The sequence below is a fragment of the Ovis canadensis genome, chromosome 14 (assembly GCF_042477335.2).
Source record: "Ovis canadensis isolate MfBH-ARS-UI-01 breed Bighorn chromosome 14, ARS-UI_OviCan_v2, whole genome shotgun sequence".
In the NCBI taxonomy this organism is placed as follows: Eukaryota; Metazoa; Chordata; class Mammalia; order Artiodactyla; family Bovidae; genus Ovis; species Ovis canadensis.
This window is the reverse complement of record NC_091258.1, coordinates 61,750,368-61,769,378: the sequence shown is the minus strand read 5'-3', so window position 1 is coordinate 61,769,378 and position 19,011 is coordinate 61,750,368. Positions and strand designations below refer to the sequence as shown.

At 47.9% G+C, this 19,011-nt stretch overlaps 1 protein-coding gene across 1 annotated transcript; it reads left to right on the top strand.

Moving 5' to 3' along the window:
• The first annotated feature begins 2,189 nt into the window (after positions 1 to 2,189).
• LOC138419534 (F-box only protein 27-like) lies at positions 2,190 to 6,531 on the top strand. The gene is made up of 5 exons (XM_069552411.1): positions 2,190 to 2,595; positions 2,796 to 2,874; positions 2,954 to 3,049; positions 5,685 to 5,820; positions 6,391 to 6,531. The coding sequence occupies exons 1-5, from the start codon at positions 2,190 to 2,192 to the stop codon at positions 6,529 to 6,531; spliced, it is 858 nt and encodes a 285-aa protein (XP_069408512.1).
• Positions 6,532 to 19,011: the final 12,480 nt, after the last annotated feature.

Genomic DNA, 19,011 nt, shown 5'->3' with positions numbered 1-19,011 from the left:
GATGCCTAAGGCTCCATGAGACCCAGAGCTGGCACTGCCTACATGAGGAGATTTTGTGGTTTTCTGAATTGAAGCATAATGACTAGCAAAGTACCAACAAAGTCAAGGACACGCTTCCAATTGACAGAGTAATTGCATTCCTGGATTTCTCAGTGTCTATTTTTTAAAAATTATTGTTACTTTTTTATTATAGTCACTTTACAACCTTGTGGCTCAGCTGGTAAAGAATCCACCCGCCATGCAGGAGACCTGGGTTCGATCCCTGGGTTGGGAAGATCCTCTGGAGAAGGGAAAGGCTACCCGCTCCAGTATTCTGGCCTGGAGAATTCCAGGGACTATACAGTCCATGGGGTTACAAAGAGTCGGACACGACTGAGCGGCTTTTGCTTTCACTTCACTACAACAATAATATAGTTGGCTTAAATATAGCTGGGTTAGTTTCTGCTGTAAGCAAGGGGAATCAGCTATACATATGCATGTATCCCCTCTTTGGGGGATTTCCTTCCCACTTAGGTCACCAAAGAGCACTGAGTAGAATTCCCTGTGCTATACAATATGCAAATGATACAAATGCAAATGATACTTGGGCTTGCTCCCAGTAAGACTGTATGGTCAGGCCACTCAAGATGGCTGTTCTCTTGCTCTCTGTACGCACTTTGCCCTACCAGCGCCTGCTCCACCTACACTCTATGCACATGGGCACACGGCTGACCAAAAGATTTGCATACCTTGTGTCCATCTGTATGTCTTCTTTGGAGAAAGATCTATTTAATCTCACACCCATTTTTTGATTGCATTTTTTTAAATTAAGCTGTAGGAACTGTTTGTATATTTTGGAGATTAATCCCTTGTCAGTTGCTTCATTTGCAAATATTTTATCCCATTTTGAGGGCTGTCTTTTGCTCTTGTTTATGGTTTCCTTTACTATGCAAAAGCTTTTAAGAACAATTAAGCCCCATTTGTTTATTTATTATTATTTTTTAATTACTTTAGGAAAGTGAAGTCACTGAGTTGTGTCCAACTCTTTGCGACCCCATGGACTGTAGCCTGCCAGGCTCCTCTGTCCATGGGTTTTTTCAGGCAAGAATACTGGAGTACTTTGCCATTTCCTTCTTCAGGGGATCTTCCCAACCCAGGGATCAAACCCAGGTCTCCTGCGATGCAGGTAGATTCTTTACTTTCTGAGCCACCCAGGCTAAGTTCAAAACCCAGCTCTGTCACCTACTAGTTGTGTGACCTTGGGCAGGTCACTTGGCCTCAGTTTTCACAGCTGTGAAGTGGGGACATAGCCATACCTACCTCAGGGGGTTGCTAACCTGACTGGTGGTAAGAAGCTCCCTGAAGTTCGGCTGGATAATTACTGGTTACAGCACTCATTTAGGTGTCAAATAGAAATGCATTTGGTTCCAGCTGGAGCCTGTTTTCTCCTGTGCAAGGATCTCCAAGATAGTGATGCTGGATCCTTAGGGGTGATGGGAACTGTTCCATTAGCTAAGGGATATGAGGCCTCCCGCCCAGATGCCTGGCTGAATAACAGCAGCCGTTCAGCACCAAGGGCCTTACAGCCTGGTGAGGGATGCTCCAAAGGACCAGTGGTGGGGATGACAGACAGACTCTGGGTCCCGGCATCTCCTGCTCCTCCCTCCACTGTGGCTTCTGCGATTCGGTCCCTTAATTACCCTGCAGGTTTGAACAGAGTCTGAAGGAAGGGAAGTTTGGAGAACAGGGCCTGGAGACAGGGCTGCGAGGGCATGGCAAGCAAGCCTGGGAGAAACAGACAGGGAGAAGGGAGGGGCAGGCAGATATGGCTAGTCATTGGGAGAAGGAGGCCAGGGCGGGGGTGGGGTAGGGAGTAGGGGAGTGGAGGGTGGGTGGGTGGTCTGGTTGCTGGGTATCAAGAAAGGAGGGGCAGACGAATAAAAAGGGCTGAGGTGGCGGTGGGAACAGGTGAGGCAAGGTGAAGGCCCACTGGTGAGGAGCACTGGCTGAGATGCAGGGTGAGACTCTGGGCGCAGAGCGGGGTTGGCTGCGGGCGCTGGGATGCGCGGGGCAGAGAGCGGCTGCGGTGGTCGGCTGTCAAGGACGGGCTGGGAGTCTGGGGACTTGAAGGGGCAGCTGCTGGGGTGTGGGGGCGACAGCTTTTGGGTGCGGGAAGCAGGGGCGTCGCCTGCGGAGGCTCCAGGTCACTGATGTCTTACGCTGGCTCTCCAGCAGCAGCAGCCGCAGGGCCTGACGAGGAGACCACGGAGGCCTCAACCTCCTGTGGCCTGCCCGCTCGCGTCCCAGCCCCGCACCACGAACCACAGGAGGCTCCGGGCCCGAACCAACTGCCCATCGAGATGCTCCAGAAGGTGCTGAGCTACCTGCCTCCTAGCACGCTGCTCCGGCACTGCCGCCCGGTGTGCCGGCTCTGGCGAGACGTGGTGGACAGCTGGGACCTGTGGCGGAGCATCCTGCCCTGGAGACACCCCGACCTGTGGCCCGTCATCCGCACCTGCCTGCCCCCTGCTGACGCCCCCGGGCCCTGCATCCTGGGCCGCTTCTGCGAGCTCAGACCCATAGGACGCAAGCTCACCGCGAACCCCCTGGGCAAAGGTAAGGACCCCAAGAAAGGCATCGATCCTCGTGCGGGTGGGTGGGAGGGAGTTTTTCTGCAGCTAAAACTTGGTGGCTGGGGCAGAGATGGAGCCTGTTGGGAGGAGCGGAGGGGCGAGGCCACCCGGCAAACACTTGGGATTTAACATGGGCTGGAGGGCAGGCAAGGAACTTGATCACAAACCTTTTTCATGTAACAGAAGACCTCTGGGAGGAAGAGGAAGACTTGGGGGTCAGGCTGAAGACTTCTGGGGAGATGAGCTACAGTCCTGCCTACAGGTGAATATCCCTAGTCCCCAGGGTCAGGGCGGTGATGAATTTTTGCTGGGTCTCATTGATCTTGCTCTCTCTTTCATAGGTATTGGTACAAGGAAGAAATTTTGGACCTGGAGGAGGAGGGTCTGTGGCGGGAACTCCTGGATAGTGGAAAGATTTGGATTTCTGTCTGTCGCCGGTGAGTGTGAGGCTAAAAACAGCCCTTTTGTTCAGTGCTGACCTTGGCATGGATGATGTCATTTAAGCCTTAGCAACACCTTGGGCCTTCCCACGTCACTCAGTGGTGTAAGGAATCTGCCTGCCAATGCAGAAGATGCGGGTTCGATCCCTGGAAGGGAAAGATCCCCTGGAGAAGGGGATGGCAACCCACTCCAGTATTTTTGCCTGGGAAATCCCATAGACAGAGGAGCTTGGCGGGCCGCAGTCCATGGGGTTGCAAAAGAGTGGGACACGACTTAGCAGCTAAATAACAACCCCTTAGGATAAAGTAGGAAGGGAAATGACTGGGCCACCTTCATAGAACAAAAGTCCACTCCCTGAACCCTCTACTAACCCTCTAAAGGGACTTGGATTGGAAGATGCCTGATTGGATTCAATATAGAGGGCTTGGGCCCAAATAACTCTCATCTGTGAATGAATTTACAGAGTTTAGATGGGTTTAATTTCCTGGGTTTAGATGGAGGCAAGATGGAGTTGGCTAAGGGGTCAGATTCTGGAGCCAGAACCTCTCACGTTCAAACCCTGACTTCTTGGTTTTGTGGCCTTGGGCAAGTCACAGTGTGCCTCTTAAAAATAGGGTTATATGTCATGCACGAAGCCAGTGCTGTGGAGGTTGAGCTTTTTCAGCACCCTTCATGGTCCTTGATCCTGCGGGAATGTGTATTTTGAAACCTCAAACTGGGTAGTTCAGAAAGTAGAGGTGACTTCTAGTGGCATAGCTAGAGGCTTGGCCGGATCTGGCATTAGGCTCAGACTTGGTTGACTCTTAGAGCTTGTGCTCTGTATGACGGTCTTGAAATTGGGGTCCATGAAAGAACTTCCAAGGGATACCTGGCCTGGATGATTTTAAGCGAGGTGCATCCCAAATCCTGTACACTTTCATGTTCTCTGTTGTAAAATTCCTCAGCTGCAGATCACCCCTATGGTGGGAGCGCCATTGTTTATGCTCCTCAACTCCTACCCCATAATGCTCCCGTTTTACTTTGTTTTCCCTTAATTCATCGGTGCCGTATCTTAGTTGCAGCTCTCTAGTTGTGGCACTTGGGCTTAGTTGCTCCAAGGCATGTGGGATCTTAATTCCCCAACTAGGGATCCAATCTGAGTCCCTTGCATTGAAGGGTGGATTCTTAACCACTGACTCCCAAGGCTCCAGTTTTATAGAAAAAGAAAACCCCTGAACTAAGTTCTTTTGGGGCCTTATTATGGGTTTCACCTCAGCCTCTAGGTCATCCTAAGTCATGTTGGTCTTATGGAGTGGCTCGCCCCCACTTTACACTATGTGGACGTGGACAGCCTCCACCAAATTGCATTGTGGTCTGTCCGGTATGACCCAAAGTCCCCAGGTGAACAAAGGTACTCCGCACTTTGCGTTTCATGGTCATAGGAAAAGTTTTGAATAGGTATTTATAACTGTGTATGTGGTTGGCACAGAACAGTTTGAAAGGTAAGTCAAAAGAACATACATTAGTACTATGTTAGGGGAATAGTACTATATTGCGGAGAAGGCAATGGCAACCTGCTACAGTACTCTTGCCTGGAAAATCCCATGGACAGAGGAGCCTGGTGGGCTGCAGTCCATGGGGCCGCTAAGAGTTGGACACGACTGAGCGACTTCACTTTCACTTTTCACTTTCATACATTGGAGAAGGAAATGGCAACCCACTCCAGTGTTCTTGCCTGGAGAATCCCAGGGATGGAAGGGTCTGATGGGCTGCCATCTATGGGGGTCACAGAGTCGGACATGACTGAAGCGACTTAGCAGCAGCAGCAGCAGCAGCAGCAGCAGCAGCAGGATACTTTTGTGGAAGTAGAATGTACATCTAAAAAGTGAAGTGATGCTAAGTCTCTGTAAAGGAAACTACCTCTTTGTGTATTTATATAGTCCCTTACTCTTAAGTGACATGAAGAACAGAATGTTACCAGCAAACCTACCCTTAGAATCCCTCACGCCCCATTCCCCATCACTTCCAATCTAAAGGCAGCACCATCCTGAATTCTACTGACATAGATCAGTTTTGCCATTTGGGTGCTTAATATAGAGAGTCATGCAGAATATAGTTTCTTTCAATGAACATGTTTGTAAATTCACCCATAATTATAGGTAGCTGCAGTTTCCTTTTAGACTGTGTAATATTGCATTATATGAATATACCATAATTTGTCCATTTAGCATTGATGGACATTGGATGTTTCTTTGAATGTTGCTGGTTATTCCATCACCAGTTTATCTAGATTTTCCCTGGATCCTGTTAAATAACTAAGAAAAACACATTGAAAATGACATCCTTTTCCACTAGTGAAAGAATGAGAAACAATATGGGGAAAAAAAATAATATAGGAAAGGGTGCCTTGAATAGCACAGCTCCCGGTCATAGCATACAGACCAGCTAGGGAGCTCATTTAGTCCAAATAAATTCCTTGGGTATGCAGAGGTTCCAAGCTCCCATGTAACAAGCACTGGCGGGTAATGATTGTACTTGTTGGGGGGACCACCGTTTTTGGATTTCCACATAGGAAGGGCATTGAGGTAAAGCAGGCAGGCCCTCAGAGAAATGGGATGGCAAGTCAGTCTTAAAGATCTTCTCCTCCGGCAGCTGGACAGAGCAACAAGGCAGTGACCGGATGTATCAGCTAGTCGTCAAGCTCCTAGATGCCAACTATGCCACCTTGCATTATTTCTTCCATAAACGTTTTCCCGTCCGGCCACGGACAGGCAGTTTCTCCTTTCGGGTGAGTCTCTGGCAGGGGCGAGGGCAAAGAATGGTGGGGTCTGTAATGAACTACTGTTGCCTAACAAATTGGCCCAGATTTGCAGGTTTAATATTAACAAGGCTCATCTTATCACCTCCTATGGTTTCTATGATTAGGTCTCAGCTGTGAGTTGCTGGCTTTGTTCTCTCATGTAGTTCCATTTCAGACATTGGCTAGAGCTGCAGGGCAGGGTGGGCTGTGAGTGTATATACATCTGGCTGAGCGGCTCTTGGTTTAATCTCAGAGGTTGGCCATGGGATCTCCCTGCTGGGAGTAGTTTGGGCTTCCTCACAACATGGCAGCTTTGAGGAAACCAGCTGCTTCCTGGTGGTTCCGGGTACCACACTCTTGGTTCCAGTGAAACCCTCCCAGATTCAAGGGGGTGGGGATTAGAATGGGTGAGGAGTGGCATGATTCCAGAAGGACATGGGAAGTAGAGACATTGTTGCAGCCATCTATGGAAAATACCACCTTCCAGAAGGCCCCCAGCTCAGCTTTTGAGGGGGAGGCCATGGCACAATGGGACTTAACTTCTTTTTCTGCCTGCAGATCATGCACGCATTCACCAACATCAAGAAGGGCGTCCGCTTTGTGTTGTTTGACCACAGTGTCGAGGGCTATGATTCGTGGCCTGAGCAGTGTGGAGTCTGCAGGCCCCAATCCAGTGTCATCGTACGGATCCGTCCCTAGGCTGTCCCTGTAAGACAACGTGACCGTGCCTTCCAGGAGCTGGGACCTTTGGCCAGACCACCTCAGTAATCGAAAGCGTGTAGCTCCTGGCATCATGGGATCTCTCCTGGATCCAGTCAAGGGCCCTACTGGGCCCTGTCTTTAAATTCTATGAGAAACTGTGAGAAGAACATTCTTACATCAGGGTTACTGACTGAACGCAGCCCCTGTTCTACGGAGTGGAGACACACAGATGAAAACAAGGAAATGGTGAGAGGGCTCCTCACCGCCGCCCCTGCCCCCGCCAGTGCCAGGCCCCTCTGGTTTGGCCCCCATGCCCTCTGCCCTAGTCTGTTTCTGCTGCAAGAGGCTTCACTGATCACTTCCAAGAAACCCTCTCCTTGTGTCTGAACCAGAAACTCATCCATCTGGCTGAGTAATTCCAGTCTCTAACCTTCTGTGATTTCAAGACTGTGACCAGGACTCAGAGCTGAAAGCTGCTGCTAAGTTGCTTCAGTCGTTTCCGACTCTGTGCGACCCCATAAATGGCAGCCCATCAGGCTCCACCGTCCCTGGGATTCTCCAGGCAAGAACACTGGAGTGGGTTGCCATTGCCTTCTCCAAATTAGCTCAAAAGATTGTTTAGAGACAGAGGGTTCTGCCCACCCTGTGAACAATGAATTTGGTCCCCAGAGCCCAACCCTATTCTGGATTCTATGGTGGATAGAATTATTTTGTTACTTTGAAATTCTTTTTGAATATGGAGATAATAAATCAGGAATGTTATCTTCCAATCATAGTTAACAAGTATAATATTTGCCTAAAGTAGCTCAGCTTTTTTCAATAAAAATACAGTTACTTGACTACTTTGTTGTTCAGTCACTCAATTGTGTCTGAATCTTTGCAACCCCATGGACTGCAGCACGCCAGGTTTTCCTGTGCTTTACCACCTCCCGGAGAATGCTCAAACTCATGTCCATTGAGTCGGTGATGCCACCCAACCATCTTGTCCTCTGTCGTCCCCTTCTCCTCCTGCCTGCTATCTTTCTCAGCAGCAGGGTCTTTTCCGATGAGTCGGCTTTTCAAATCAGATGGCCAAAATATTGGAGCTGCAGCTTCAGCATCAGTCCTTCCAATGAATATTCAGGGTTGGGATTCCTTTAGGACTGACTGGTTTGATCTCCTTGCAGTCCAAGTGACTCTCAAGAGTCTTCAACACCCCAATTCTAAAGCATCAAATCTTCAGTGCTCAGCCTTCTTGATGGTCCAACTCTCACATCCATACATGACTACTGGAAAAGCTATAACTTTGACTAGACAGACTTTTGTCGGCAAAGTAATGTCTCTGCTTTTTAATATGCTGTCTAGGTTGGTCTTAGCTTTTCTTCCAAGGAGCAAGGGTATAGTTATATATTGATACATTTTCTAAACAAAGGGTCTTACCACAAAATGACATATATTTTATGGAACATTCACCAAGGATACATAGTCCAGGTAAGAATGTACAAAGCAAGCAACAAGTCAGCAAGACCCCAAGTGAGCTGGGAAAGAACACTGCTCTTTAGGAAGTGACACTGCTAACATCAGAAGAAAGAGAAAGGGAATGATCTTTACGATAGAGCGAATGCTGCTGTTTTTCAGGAGTTCTGGTGTGATGAAGTTTTACACTGCACATTAGACAGACACATAAGGAGAATTTTGTGTTTAATTTTCTCTTGTCCTGCCTCAATGTACATTTTATTTCATCACTCCACAATCTCACTAACGCTGATTCTGTTATTGTTTCTCTTTGTTACTGGTTTATTCCTGGGATTTTATTTTTTGCTTAGCCAGTTCTGATAGATGTGGAAAGTGAAAGTGAAGTCGCTCAGGCGTGTCCGACTCTTTGCGACCTCATGGACTGTAGCCTACCAGGCTCCTCTGTCCATGGGATTTTCCAGGCAATAGTACTGGAGTGGATTGCCATTTCCTTCTCCAGAGGATCTTCCCAACCCAGGGATTGAACCCTGGTCTCCCGCATGGTAGACAGACGCTTTACCGTCTGAGCCACCAGGGAAGTCCTTGGTGTTCATTTGCATTTCCCTGTTGATTAAGGAGCTAGAGCACCTTTTTGTGTGTTTATTGCAACTTGTGGTCAATTTTATCTTAATCATTCTATGTATTTATTTCCCATCTTGCAAAATGGGAGGAGCCCTCTATGGAGGAGGTCACCCCTACACAATAGGTTAAGGCCAAGACCTGGTTCCATGGTGAATCATTGTAACCAGTCGAAACCAAAAGTGTTCGTTCAAGAAAGAAGTGAGACCCAAACTGTGCGCCATGGGGCAATTGACTTCTTGTCTTTTGGATGCAGTTTCTTCATCCGCTAGCGTTGGAGGGTCTCCTGCAGAAGTGTTGGTCAGCAGTGGCTCGCCGTGGGGATGGGGGTCCTGGTAGCAGCAGTCGTGGGAGGTGCCCCTTGGCCTGAGCGTGGTCAATCTTTTGTAACACTTATTTTATTGAGGCAGAATTGATTTACAGTATTGTTAATTTCTGCTGTACAGCGAAGTGATGGATTCAGTTATGCATATCTATTATACATTCATTTTCATAGTCTTTCCCCTTACGGCTCATCACAGGATATTCAGTACAGTTCCCTGTGCTATACAGGAGGTTTTGCTGTTTATCCATTCTAGATACAATACTTTGCATCTCCTAATCCCAAAGTTGCAATCCATCCCTCCCCCGACACCGCCTCCTTGGCAACCACAAATCTGTTCTCAAGGTATTTGAGTCTGTCTCTGCTTCACAGATAATTTCTTTTGTGCCACGTTTTAGATTTCAAATAGAAGTGATATCATATGGTATTTTGGAGAAGGCAATGGCACCCTACTCCAGCACTCTTGCCTGGAAAATCCCATGGACAGGGGAGCCTGGTGGGCTGCAGTCCATGGGGTCGCTAAGAGTCGGACACGACTGAGCGACTTCACTTTCACTTTTCTCTTTCATACATTGGAGAAGGAAATGGAAACCCACTCTGGTGTTCTTGCCTGGAGAATCCCAGGGACGGGTGAGCCTGGTGGGCTGGCATCTATGGGGTCACACAGAGTTGGACACGAATGAAATGACTTAGCAGCAGTGGCAGCATATGGTATTTATCTTTTTCTTTCTGATTCACTTCACTTAGTATGATAATCTCTAGGTCCATCCTTGTTGTTGAAAATAGCGTGATATCATTTTTTGTAGCTGAGTAGTATTCCATCACGTTTATCTGTGTACCATATCTTTATCCTTTCATCTGGCAGTGGACATTTAGGTGGGTTCCATGTCTTGTCTTGAAGAAGGCAATGGCAATCCACTCCAGTACTCTTGCCTGGAAAATCCCATGGGTGGAGGAGCCTGGTGGGCTGCAGTCCATGGGGTCTCGAAGAGTCGGACACGACTGAGCGACTTCACTTTCACTTTTCACTTTCATGCATTTGAGAAGGAAATGGCAACCCACTCCAGTATTCTTGCCTGGAGAATCCCAGGGACGGGGGAGCCTGGTGGGCTGCCGTCTATGGGGTCGCACAGAGTGAGACACGACTGAAGCGACTTAGCAGTATTCCACTGTGTTCATCTGTGTACCGTATCTTTATCCTTTCATCTGGCAGTGGACATTTAGGTGGGTTCCATGTCTTGGCTATTGTAAACAGTGCTGGAATGAACGCTGAGGCGCATGTATGTTTTGGATTATATACCCGGAAATGGTATTGCAGGATCATATGGCAACTCTGTTTTTAGTTTTTGAGGAAACTCCATAGTGTTCTCCATATTGGCTGCACCAATTTATATTGGTGCAATTTAATTCCCACCAGCAGTGAGGGAGGGTTCCCTTTTCCTCACATGGTCAGTCTTTCTTGGATCTATACTTCCATCCACCTTCCCACGGAACTTAATGCCTCCCAAACATCATACTGTTTCCTCCAACAACATTTCCGTATAAATCTCTAAAAGATAGGATCTCTCTCCTGGAAAGAAAAACTGCGGTATTGGGACTTCCCTGGCAGTGCACTGAGGAAGACCCCATGCTTCTGATACAGGGGGCTGGGGTTCAATCGCTGGTCATGGAACTGGATCTAACATGCCACAACTAAGACCCAGTGCAGCGAAGCAAATTTTAAAAAATTGTTTTTAAAGAAGAAACTGCAATAGTCTAGCACACTTAAGGAATTATTAACATCTTCTGGGGAATTCCGTGGTGGTCCAGTAGTCAGGACACAGTGCTTTCACTGCCGTGGGCCTGGGTTCAATCCCTGGTTGGAAACTGAGACCCAAGTTGTGTGGCGTGTCCAAAACCCAACAATCAAAAAAAAAAAAAAACCCCAAAATACAAGAAACCACTTTGGGGACTTCCTGGAGGTCCAACGGGTAAGAGTCTATGCTTCTGCTGCAAGGAGCATAGATTTGATCTCTGGCCCCCGGTCAGGGAACCCAGATCCCACGTGCCCCATGGCATGGCCAAAAAAAAATAATTAAAAATAAAAAAATGTCTTTTGAAATATATGGGATTACCTATTACTTATATTTTCTAAATGGGCAGTTACCTGCAAGCAGTAATGCTACCGGGTAGATGCAGGCAGCTCTGGCTGAACCTTTATTAGGAATGTTCCCATGGTCTGTGATTAGGGAGGTTCTGGCTGGACAGTTCCAAGGACATCCATTATGATGGATTCTTCTGGAAGAAGGCAGCCCCTCCACATGCCCCCGGTCCATCTCCCCCTAAGGCTGGAGCAATCCTCCTCCTCGCCCTCTGCCCCTTTGCAGACCTTCCATATCAGGGCTCTCCTTTCAGTCACCTGGCCTGTCCCACTCCTTGCCCCGCCCAGGATTCTCTTTTCAAATCCCCTTGGTGCCTTTCTCCTTCAAACAGGCCAATGTTTTGATCATTATTCTGTTGTAGAGATTAGAAAACTTAGCCCTAGGCAGAATTTTTCCTAATGTTTTGATTTTTTCATTTCTAGGTGTGGCTTTAGTAGAAGGAATTACTTCTTTAGGGCAAAGATGTTTTGTGAATTTTGTGGCTGTTTTCTGCTGTTCATCCCTACAGGCTGGGTTAGGTGGGGAGCTGAGAGGATTTTATCTGAAATCCTGTCTCCTCAGTTCAGTTCAGTCGCTCTGAACTCTTTGCGACCCCATGAACCGCAGCACGCCAGGCCTCCCTGTCCATCACCAACTCCCGGAGTTCACCCAAACTCATGTGCATCAAGTCGGTGATGCCACCCAGCCATCTCATCCTCTGTCACCCCCTTCTCCTCCTGCCCCCAGTCCCTCCCAGCATCAAAGTCTTTTCCAATGAGTCAAGTCTTTGCATCAGGTAGTCAAAGTTTCAGCTTCAGCATCAGTCCTTCCAGTGAACACCCAGCACTGGTCTCCTTTAGGGTGGACTGGTTGGATCTCCTTGCAGTCCAAGGGACCCTCAAGAGTCTTCTCCAACACCACAGTTCAAAAGCATCAATTCTTTGGCGCTCAGCCTTCTTCACAGTCCAACTCTCACATCCATACATGACCACTGGAAAAACCATAGCCTTGACTAGATGGCCCTTTGTTGGCAAAGTAATATCTCTGCTTTTTAATATGCTATCTATGTTGGTCATAACTTTCCTTCCAAGGAGTAAGCTTGTTTTAATTTCCTGGCTGCAATCACCATCTGCAGTGATTTTGGAGCCTCAAAAAATAAAGTCTGACACTGTTTCCACTGTTTCTCCATCTATTTCCCATGAAGTGATAGGACCAGATGCCATGATCTTCATTTTCTGAATGTTGAGCTTTAAGCCAACTTTTTCACTCTCCTCTTTCACTTTCATCAAGAGGCTTTTTAGTTCCTCTTCACTTTCTGCCATAAGGGTGGTGTCATCTGTGTACCTGAGGTTATTGTTTATCTCCTGGCAATCTTGATTCCAGCTTGTGTTTCTTCCAACCCAGCGTTTCTCATGATGTACTCTGCCTATAAGTTAAATAAGCAGGGTGACAATATACAGCCTTGACGTACTCCTTTTCCTATTTGGAACCAGTCTGTTGTTCCATGAAAAGTGAAAGTGAAAGTAAAGTCACTCAGTTGTGTCCGACTCTATGTGACCCCGTGGACGGCAGCCCACCAGGCTCCTCCGTCCATGGGATTCTCCAGGCAAGAATACTGGAGTGGGTTGCCATTTCCTTCTCCAATGTCCAGTTCTAACTGCTGCTTCCTGACCTGCATACAGGTTTCTCAAGAGGCAGGTCAGGCGGTCACAAAATATTACTTTGTGTTTCCCTCCAGGGCAACACATCTCTTTCAGGATTTTCCACAGTTTATTGTGATCCACACAGTCAAAGGCTTTGGCATAATCAATAAAGCAGAAATAGATGTTTTTCTGGAACTCTCTTGCTTTTTCCATGATCCAGCAGATATTGGCAATTTGATCTCCTGTCTCAAGGCAAATTGGAAGTGGTCAAACAAGAGATGGCAAGGGTGAACGTCGACATTCTAGGAATCAGCAAACTAAAATGGACTGGAATGGGTGAATTTAACTCAAATGACCATTACATCTACTACTGCAGGCAGGAATCCCTCAGAAGAAATGGAGTAGCCATCATGGTCAACAAAAGAGTCCGAAATGCAGTACTTGGATGCAATCTCAAAAACGACAGAATGATCTCTGTTCGTCTCCTAGGCAAACCATTCAGTATCACAGTTATCCAAGTCTATGCCCCAACCAGTAACACTGAAGAAACTGAAGTTGAACGCTTTTATGAAGACCTACAAGACCTTTTAGAACTAACACCCCAAAAAAGATGTCCTTTTCATTATAGGGGACTGGGATGCAAAAGTAGGAAGTCAAGAAACACCTGGAGTAACAGGCAAATTTGGCCTTGGAATGCAGAATGAAGCAGGGCAAAGACTAATAGAGTTTTGCCAAGAAAATGCACTGGTCATAGCAAACCCCCTCTTCCAACAACACAAGAGAAGACTCTACACATGGACATCACCAGATGGTCAACACCGAAATCAGATTGATTATATTCTTTGCAGCCAAAGATGGAGAAGCTCTATACAGTCAACAAAAACAAGACCAGGAGCTGACTGTGGCTCAGATCATGAACTCCTTATCGCCAAATTCAGCCTTAAATTGAAGAAAGTAGGGAAAACCGCTAGACCATTCAGGTATGACCTAAATCAAATCCCTTATGATTATACAGTGGAAGTGAGAAATAGATTTAACGGTCTAGATCTGATAGATAGAGTGCCTGATGAACTATGGAATGAGGTTCGTGACATTGTACAGGAGACAGGGATCAAGACCATCCCCATGGAAAAGAAATGCAAAAAAGCAAAATGGCTGTCTGGGGAGGCCTTACAAATGGCTGTGAAGAGAAGAGAGGCGAAAAGCAAAGGAGAAAAGGAAAGATATAAGCATCTGAATGCAGAGTTCCAAAGAATAGCAAGAAGAGATAAGAAAGCCTTCTTCAGCAATCAATGCAAAGAAATAGAGGAAAACAACAGAATGGGAAAGACTAGAGATCTCTTCAAGAAAATTAGAGATACCAAGGGAACATTTCATGCAAAGATGGGCTCGATAAAGGACAGACATGGTCTGGACCTAACAGAAGCAGAAGATATTAAGAAGAGGTGGAAAGAATACACGGAAAACTGTACAAAAAAGATCTTCACGACCAAGATAATCATGATGATGTGATCACTAATCTAGAGCCAGACATCTTGGAATGTGAAGTCAAGTGGGCCTTAGAAAGCATCCCTACAAACAAAGCTAGTGGAGGTGATGGAATTCCAGTTGAGCTCTTTCAAATCCTGAAAGATGATGCTGTGAAAGTGCTGCACTCAATATGCCAGCAAGTTTGGAAAACTCAGCAGTGGCCACAGGACTGGAAAAGGTCAGTTTTCATTCCAATCCCAAAGAAAGGAGATGCCAAAGAATGCTCAAACTACCACACAATTGCACTCATCTCACATGCTAGTAAAGTAATGCTCAAAATTCTCCAAGCCAGGCTTCAGCAATACATGAACCGTGAACTCCCTGATGTTCAAGCTGATTTTAGGAAAGACAGAGGAACCAGAGAGCAAATTGCCAACATCTGCTGGATCATGGAAAAAGCAAGAGAGTTCCAGAAAAACATCTATTTCTGCTTTATTGACTATGCCAAAGCCTTTGACTGTGTGGATCACAATAAACTGTGGAAAATTCTGAAAGAGATGGGAATACCAGACCACCTAACCTGCCTCTTGAGTAATCTGTATGCAGGTCAGGAAGCAACAGTTAGAACTGGACATGGGACAACAGACTGGTTCCAAATAAGAAAAGGAGTACGTCAAGGCTGTATATTGTCACCCTGTTTATTTAACTTCTATGCAGAGTACATCATGAGAAATGCTGGGCTGGAAGAAACACAAGCTGGAATCAAGATTGCTGGGAGAAATATCAATAACCTCAGATATGCAGATGACACCACCCTTATGGCAGAAAGTGAAGAGGAGCTAAAAAGCCTCTTGATGAAAGTGAAAGACAAGAGGGAAAAAGTTGGCTTAAAGCTCAACATTCAGAAAACGAAGATCATGGCATCTGGTCCCATCACTTCATGGGAAATAGATGGAGAAACAGTAGAAACAGTGTCAGACTTTATTTTGGGGGGCTCCAAAATCACTGCAGATGGTGATTGCAGCCAGGAAATTAAAACAAGCTTACTCCTTGGAAGGAAAGTTATGTCCAACCTAGATAGTATATTCAAAAGCAGAGACATTACTTTACCGACTAAGGTCCATCTAGTCAAGGCTATGGTTTTTCCATTGGTCATGTATGGATGTGAGAGTTGGACTGTGAAGAAGGCTGAGCGCTGAGGAATTGATGCTTTTGAACTGTGGTGTTGGAGAAGACTCTTGAGGGTCCCTTGGACTGCAAGGAGATCCAACCAGTCCATTCTGAAGATCAGCCCTGGGATTTCTTTAGAAGGAATGATGCTAAAGCTGAAGCTCCAGTACTTTGGACACCTCATGCGAAGAATTGACTCATTTGAAAAGACTCTGATGCTGGGAGAGATTGGGGGCAGGAGGAGAAGGGGACGCCCCAGGATGAGATGGCTGGATGGCATTACGGACTCGATGGACGTGAGTCTGAGTGAACTCCGGGAGTTGGTGTTGGACAGGGAGGCCTGGCATGCTGCGATTCATGGGGTTGCAAAGAGTGGGACACGACTGAGCAACTGAACTGAACTCCTCAACCATATCTAATCCCTCACTCCAGGTGATATGAGCATATCAGGGCTGAATCACCTTAGGGAAGGAGCTGGCTTATCCACACCCAGGGCTGCCCCACTCAATCCTACACTTAGGGAGCTGTGTTCTTTACTAATCCCTCCCACTCATCTGAGAGAGGAGATTTTGTTAACTATTTGCTGTTCAGCAGCTCAGTGGTGCTTAGGGACCCCATGGACTGCATGCCAGGCTTCCCCGTCCTTCACCATCTCCTGGAGCTTGCTCAGACTCATGTCCATTGAATCAGTGATGCTATCCCACCATCTCATCTTCTGTTGTCCTCTCTAGTTAACTATTAGGTTGGTGCAAATGTAATTGCAGTTTCTGACCATTAATTTTCAGCCATCATAACTAAGCTCAAACACATCTTTATTTAAAAAAAAAAAATAGGAACCATTACAATCAACACAATTTTGCCAACGAGAAATAAATTTGCTTATTCCTGTAGCTTAAAACTCCATGCCTTAGGATTTGAGGAACTCTTGGAAAGCATTCTCTGCCTCCTGGTTGTGGAAACATTTTCCCTACAAAAGATTGTTGAGATGCTTGAAGAAGTGATAGTTGATTGGCAAGAGTTCAGGCGAATATGGAGGACGAGGCAAAATTTCATAGCCCAATTCTTTCAGCTTCTGAAGTGTTGGTTGTGTGATGTGTGGTTGGGCATTGTCATGGAGAACAATTGGGCCCCTTCTGTTGACCAGTGGCAACCCACTCCAGTATTCTTGCCTAGAGAATTCCATGGGCAGAGGAGCCTGGTGGGTCCCAAGGGGTCCCAAAGAGTCAGACGTGACTGAGTGACAAACAGCCATGTTGACCGATGCTGGCTGCAGGCACTGGAGTTTCGGGTGCATCTCATCGATTTGCTGAGCATGCTTCTCAGATAATCGTTGGGATTCAGACAGCTGTAGTGGATCAGTCGGGCAGCAGACCACCATCAGTGACCACGATCATGAACCTGGCTAGGTTCAAATCCCAGCTCTCTCACCTACTAGCTGTGGGACCTTGGGCAGGTCCCTTAGACTCAGTTTTCTCAGCTGTGAAGTGGGGATATAGTCAGACCCGCTTCAGAGGTTGCTAATCTGACCACTAGTAAAAGTTTCCATGAAGTTTGGCTGGATTATGACTGGTTGCAGCACTCATTTAGGGAGTCAAATAGTAATGCATTTGGCTCCTCCTGGAGCCTTTCTCCTGTGCAACGATCTCCAAGTTAGTAATGATGCTGGATCCTTAAATGTGATGGGAATTCTTCTTGGAACTAAAGAATATAAGACCTCCTGCCTGGATACCTGAGTGAGTAACAGCAGGTGTTCAACACCAACGTCCTTACTTAGAGCCTGGTTAGGGACTCTCCTTTGGACCACTGGTGGTCTGTCTAAGAGCGACAGACTCTGGATCTTGGTGACCCTCCCCCCTTCCTCTTCTGCGGATTCTGTTTGATGATTAATTCACAATCTGAATACAACCGGAAGGAGAGGGTGTCTGGAGAATACCGGAGGCGTGGATGGGAGGAGCTGGCTTGTCAGTTGGTGGGGGGGGCGGGGGTGGGGTCGAAGCAGTAGGGAGGAGGGGGCGGGACAGTGAGAAGGGAGGGACTGCGAGACCACGGAGTCAGAAAGAGCAAATGAGGGCCGGTGGGTGGTTCTGGGTTTTAAGAAGGGAAGGCAAGAGTATGAAAAAGGCGGAGGCAATCAGGGCATGTGGAGCAAGGTGATGGTCTGCTGGGGTGGAGCAGCATGCCGAGATGCGGACTCAGCCGGGGCTCTGCGCCCCCAGAGGGGACTGGCTGCCTGGGACTGTGGGGCAAGTAGGGGAGAGTGGAGGGGATGGGAGGAATCTGGGAACTTGAGGATAGGGCTGGGAGGCGGCTGGTGGGGTTTAGGGGGTGAGGGGATGACAGTCTTGAGGTGTGGCTGGCAGGGGCGGGACTGGTGGAGGCTGGAGGTCATGGACACTCTGACTTCTTGACACTGGATCTCCAGCAGCGGCAGCCTGGCCTGGCGAGGACGACCTGGGGGCCTCTGGGGGCCTGCCTGCCAGAGTCCCCGCTCGGGACCGCGAACCCGAGGAGGTGCTGAACCTGAACCGACTGCCTAACGAGCTGCTCCAGGAGGTGCTGAGCTACCTGCCCCCAAGCACGCTGCTCCGGCACTGCCGCCCGGTGTGCCGGCGCTGGCGAGACGTGGTGGACGGCTGGGACCTGTGGCCGAGCATCCTGCCCTGGAAACACCCCGACCCGTGGCCCGTCATCCGCACCTGCCTGCCCCCTGCTGACGCCCCCGGGGCCCTGCATCCTGGGCCGCTTCTGCGAGCGCAGACCCATAGGACACAACCTCCTCCGGAACTCTCAGAACCCTCGTGGCCTAGGTGGGAGCCCAGGAAAGGGGTCCTCGTGGGAGTGGGAGGGAGGGTGTGGTAGCCTTATATTTGGTGGGGGCGCGGCAGGGTTCCATAGGGGAGACCCATGGGACTTTAACTGAGCTCCCAGGTGGACGACGAACCTGGGCACAAGTCTTTTTTACTTAACACGTGGCTTCCAAAAACATAGCTTAGTGATGCACTGCATGATGGAGGGAACCTATAGAGGCATTCCTGAAGTCTTTCCTCGTTTCTGCCACAGTCCTGGTAACAAGTAAATGTCCCTCCCTATTCCCCAAGGACCAGGACGGTAGTGAGAACTTGCCTCTTCTTGATTTTTCTCCTTCTTTCTTAGGTGGTTTCTAAAGAAGGAAGTATTGGACCTAGAGGAAGAGGGCCTATGGCCAGAACTCCTGGATAGTGGGAAGATTGAGATTTCTGTGTCTGCCCGGTGAGCGTGATTATAAAAACAGCTTTTAGCTAAGTGCTGACCTTGACATGGGTGATGTCATTTAGGTCTCCTAACAATCCCTTGGGCTTCCCAGGTGGCTCAGTGGTAAAGAATCTGCCTGCAATGCAGGAGACCTGGGTTCAATCCCTGAGTCAGGAAGATCCCCTGGAGAAGAAAAAGTAAAGTGTTAGTTGCTCAGTTGTGTCTGACTCTGTGTGACACCATGGACTGTACCCTGTCCATGGAATTCTCCAGGCAAGAATACGGTAGTGGGTTGTCATGCCCTTCTCCAGGGGATCTTCCTGCCCCAGGGATCAAACTAGGGTCTCCTGCATTGCTGTCAGATTCTTTACCATCTGAGGCACATGGGAAGCCCATGTGGAGAAGGAAATGACACCCCAGTCCATTCTTCTTTCCTGGGAAATCCCAT

Coding starts and splice junctions, on each gene's coding strand:
- LOC138419534 (XM_069552411.1), top strand. CDS start 2,190: ATGTCTTACGCTGGCTCTCCAGCAGCAGCAGCCGCAGGGCCTGACGAG. Junction 2,596..2,795: donor CGCGAACCCCCTGGGCAAAG/GTAAGGACCCCA, acceptor TTCATGTAACAG/AAGACCTCTGGGAGGAAGAG. Junction 2,875..2,953: donor AGCTACAGTCCTGCCTACAG/GTGAATATCCCT, acceptor TCTCTTTCATAG/GTATTGGTACAAGGAAGAAA.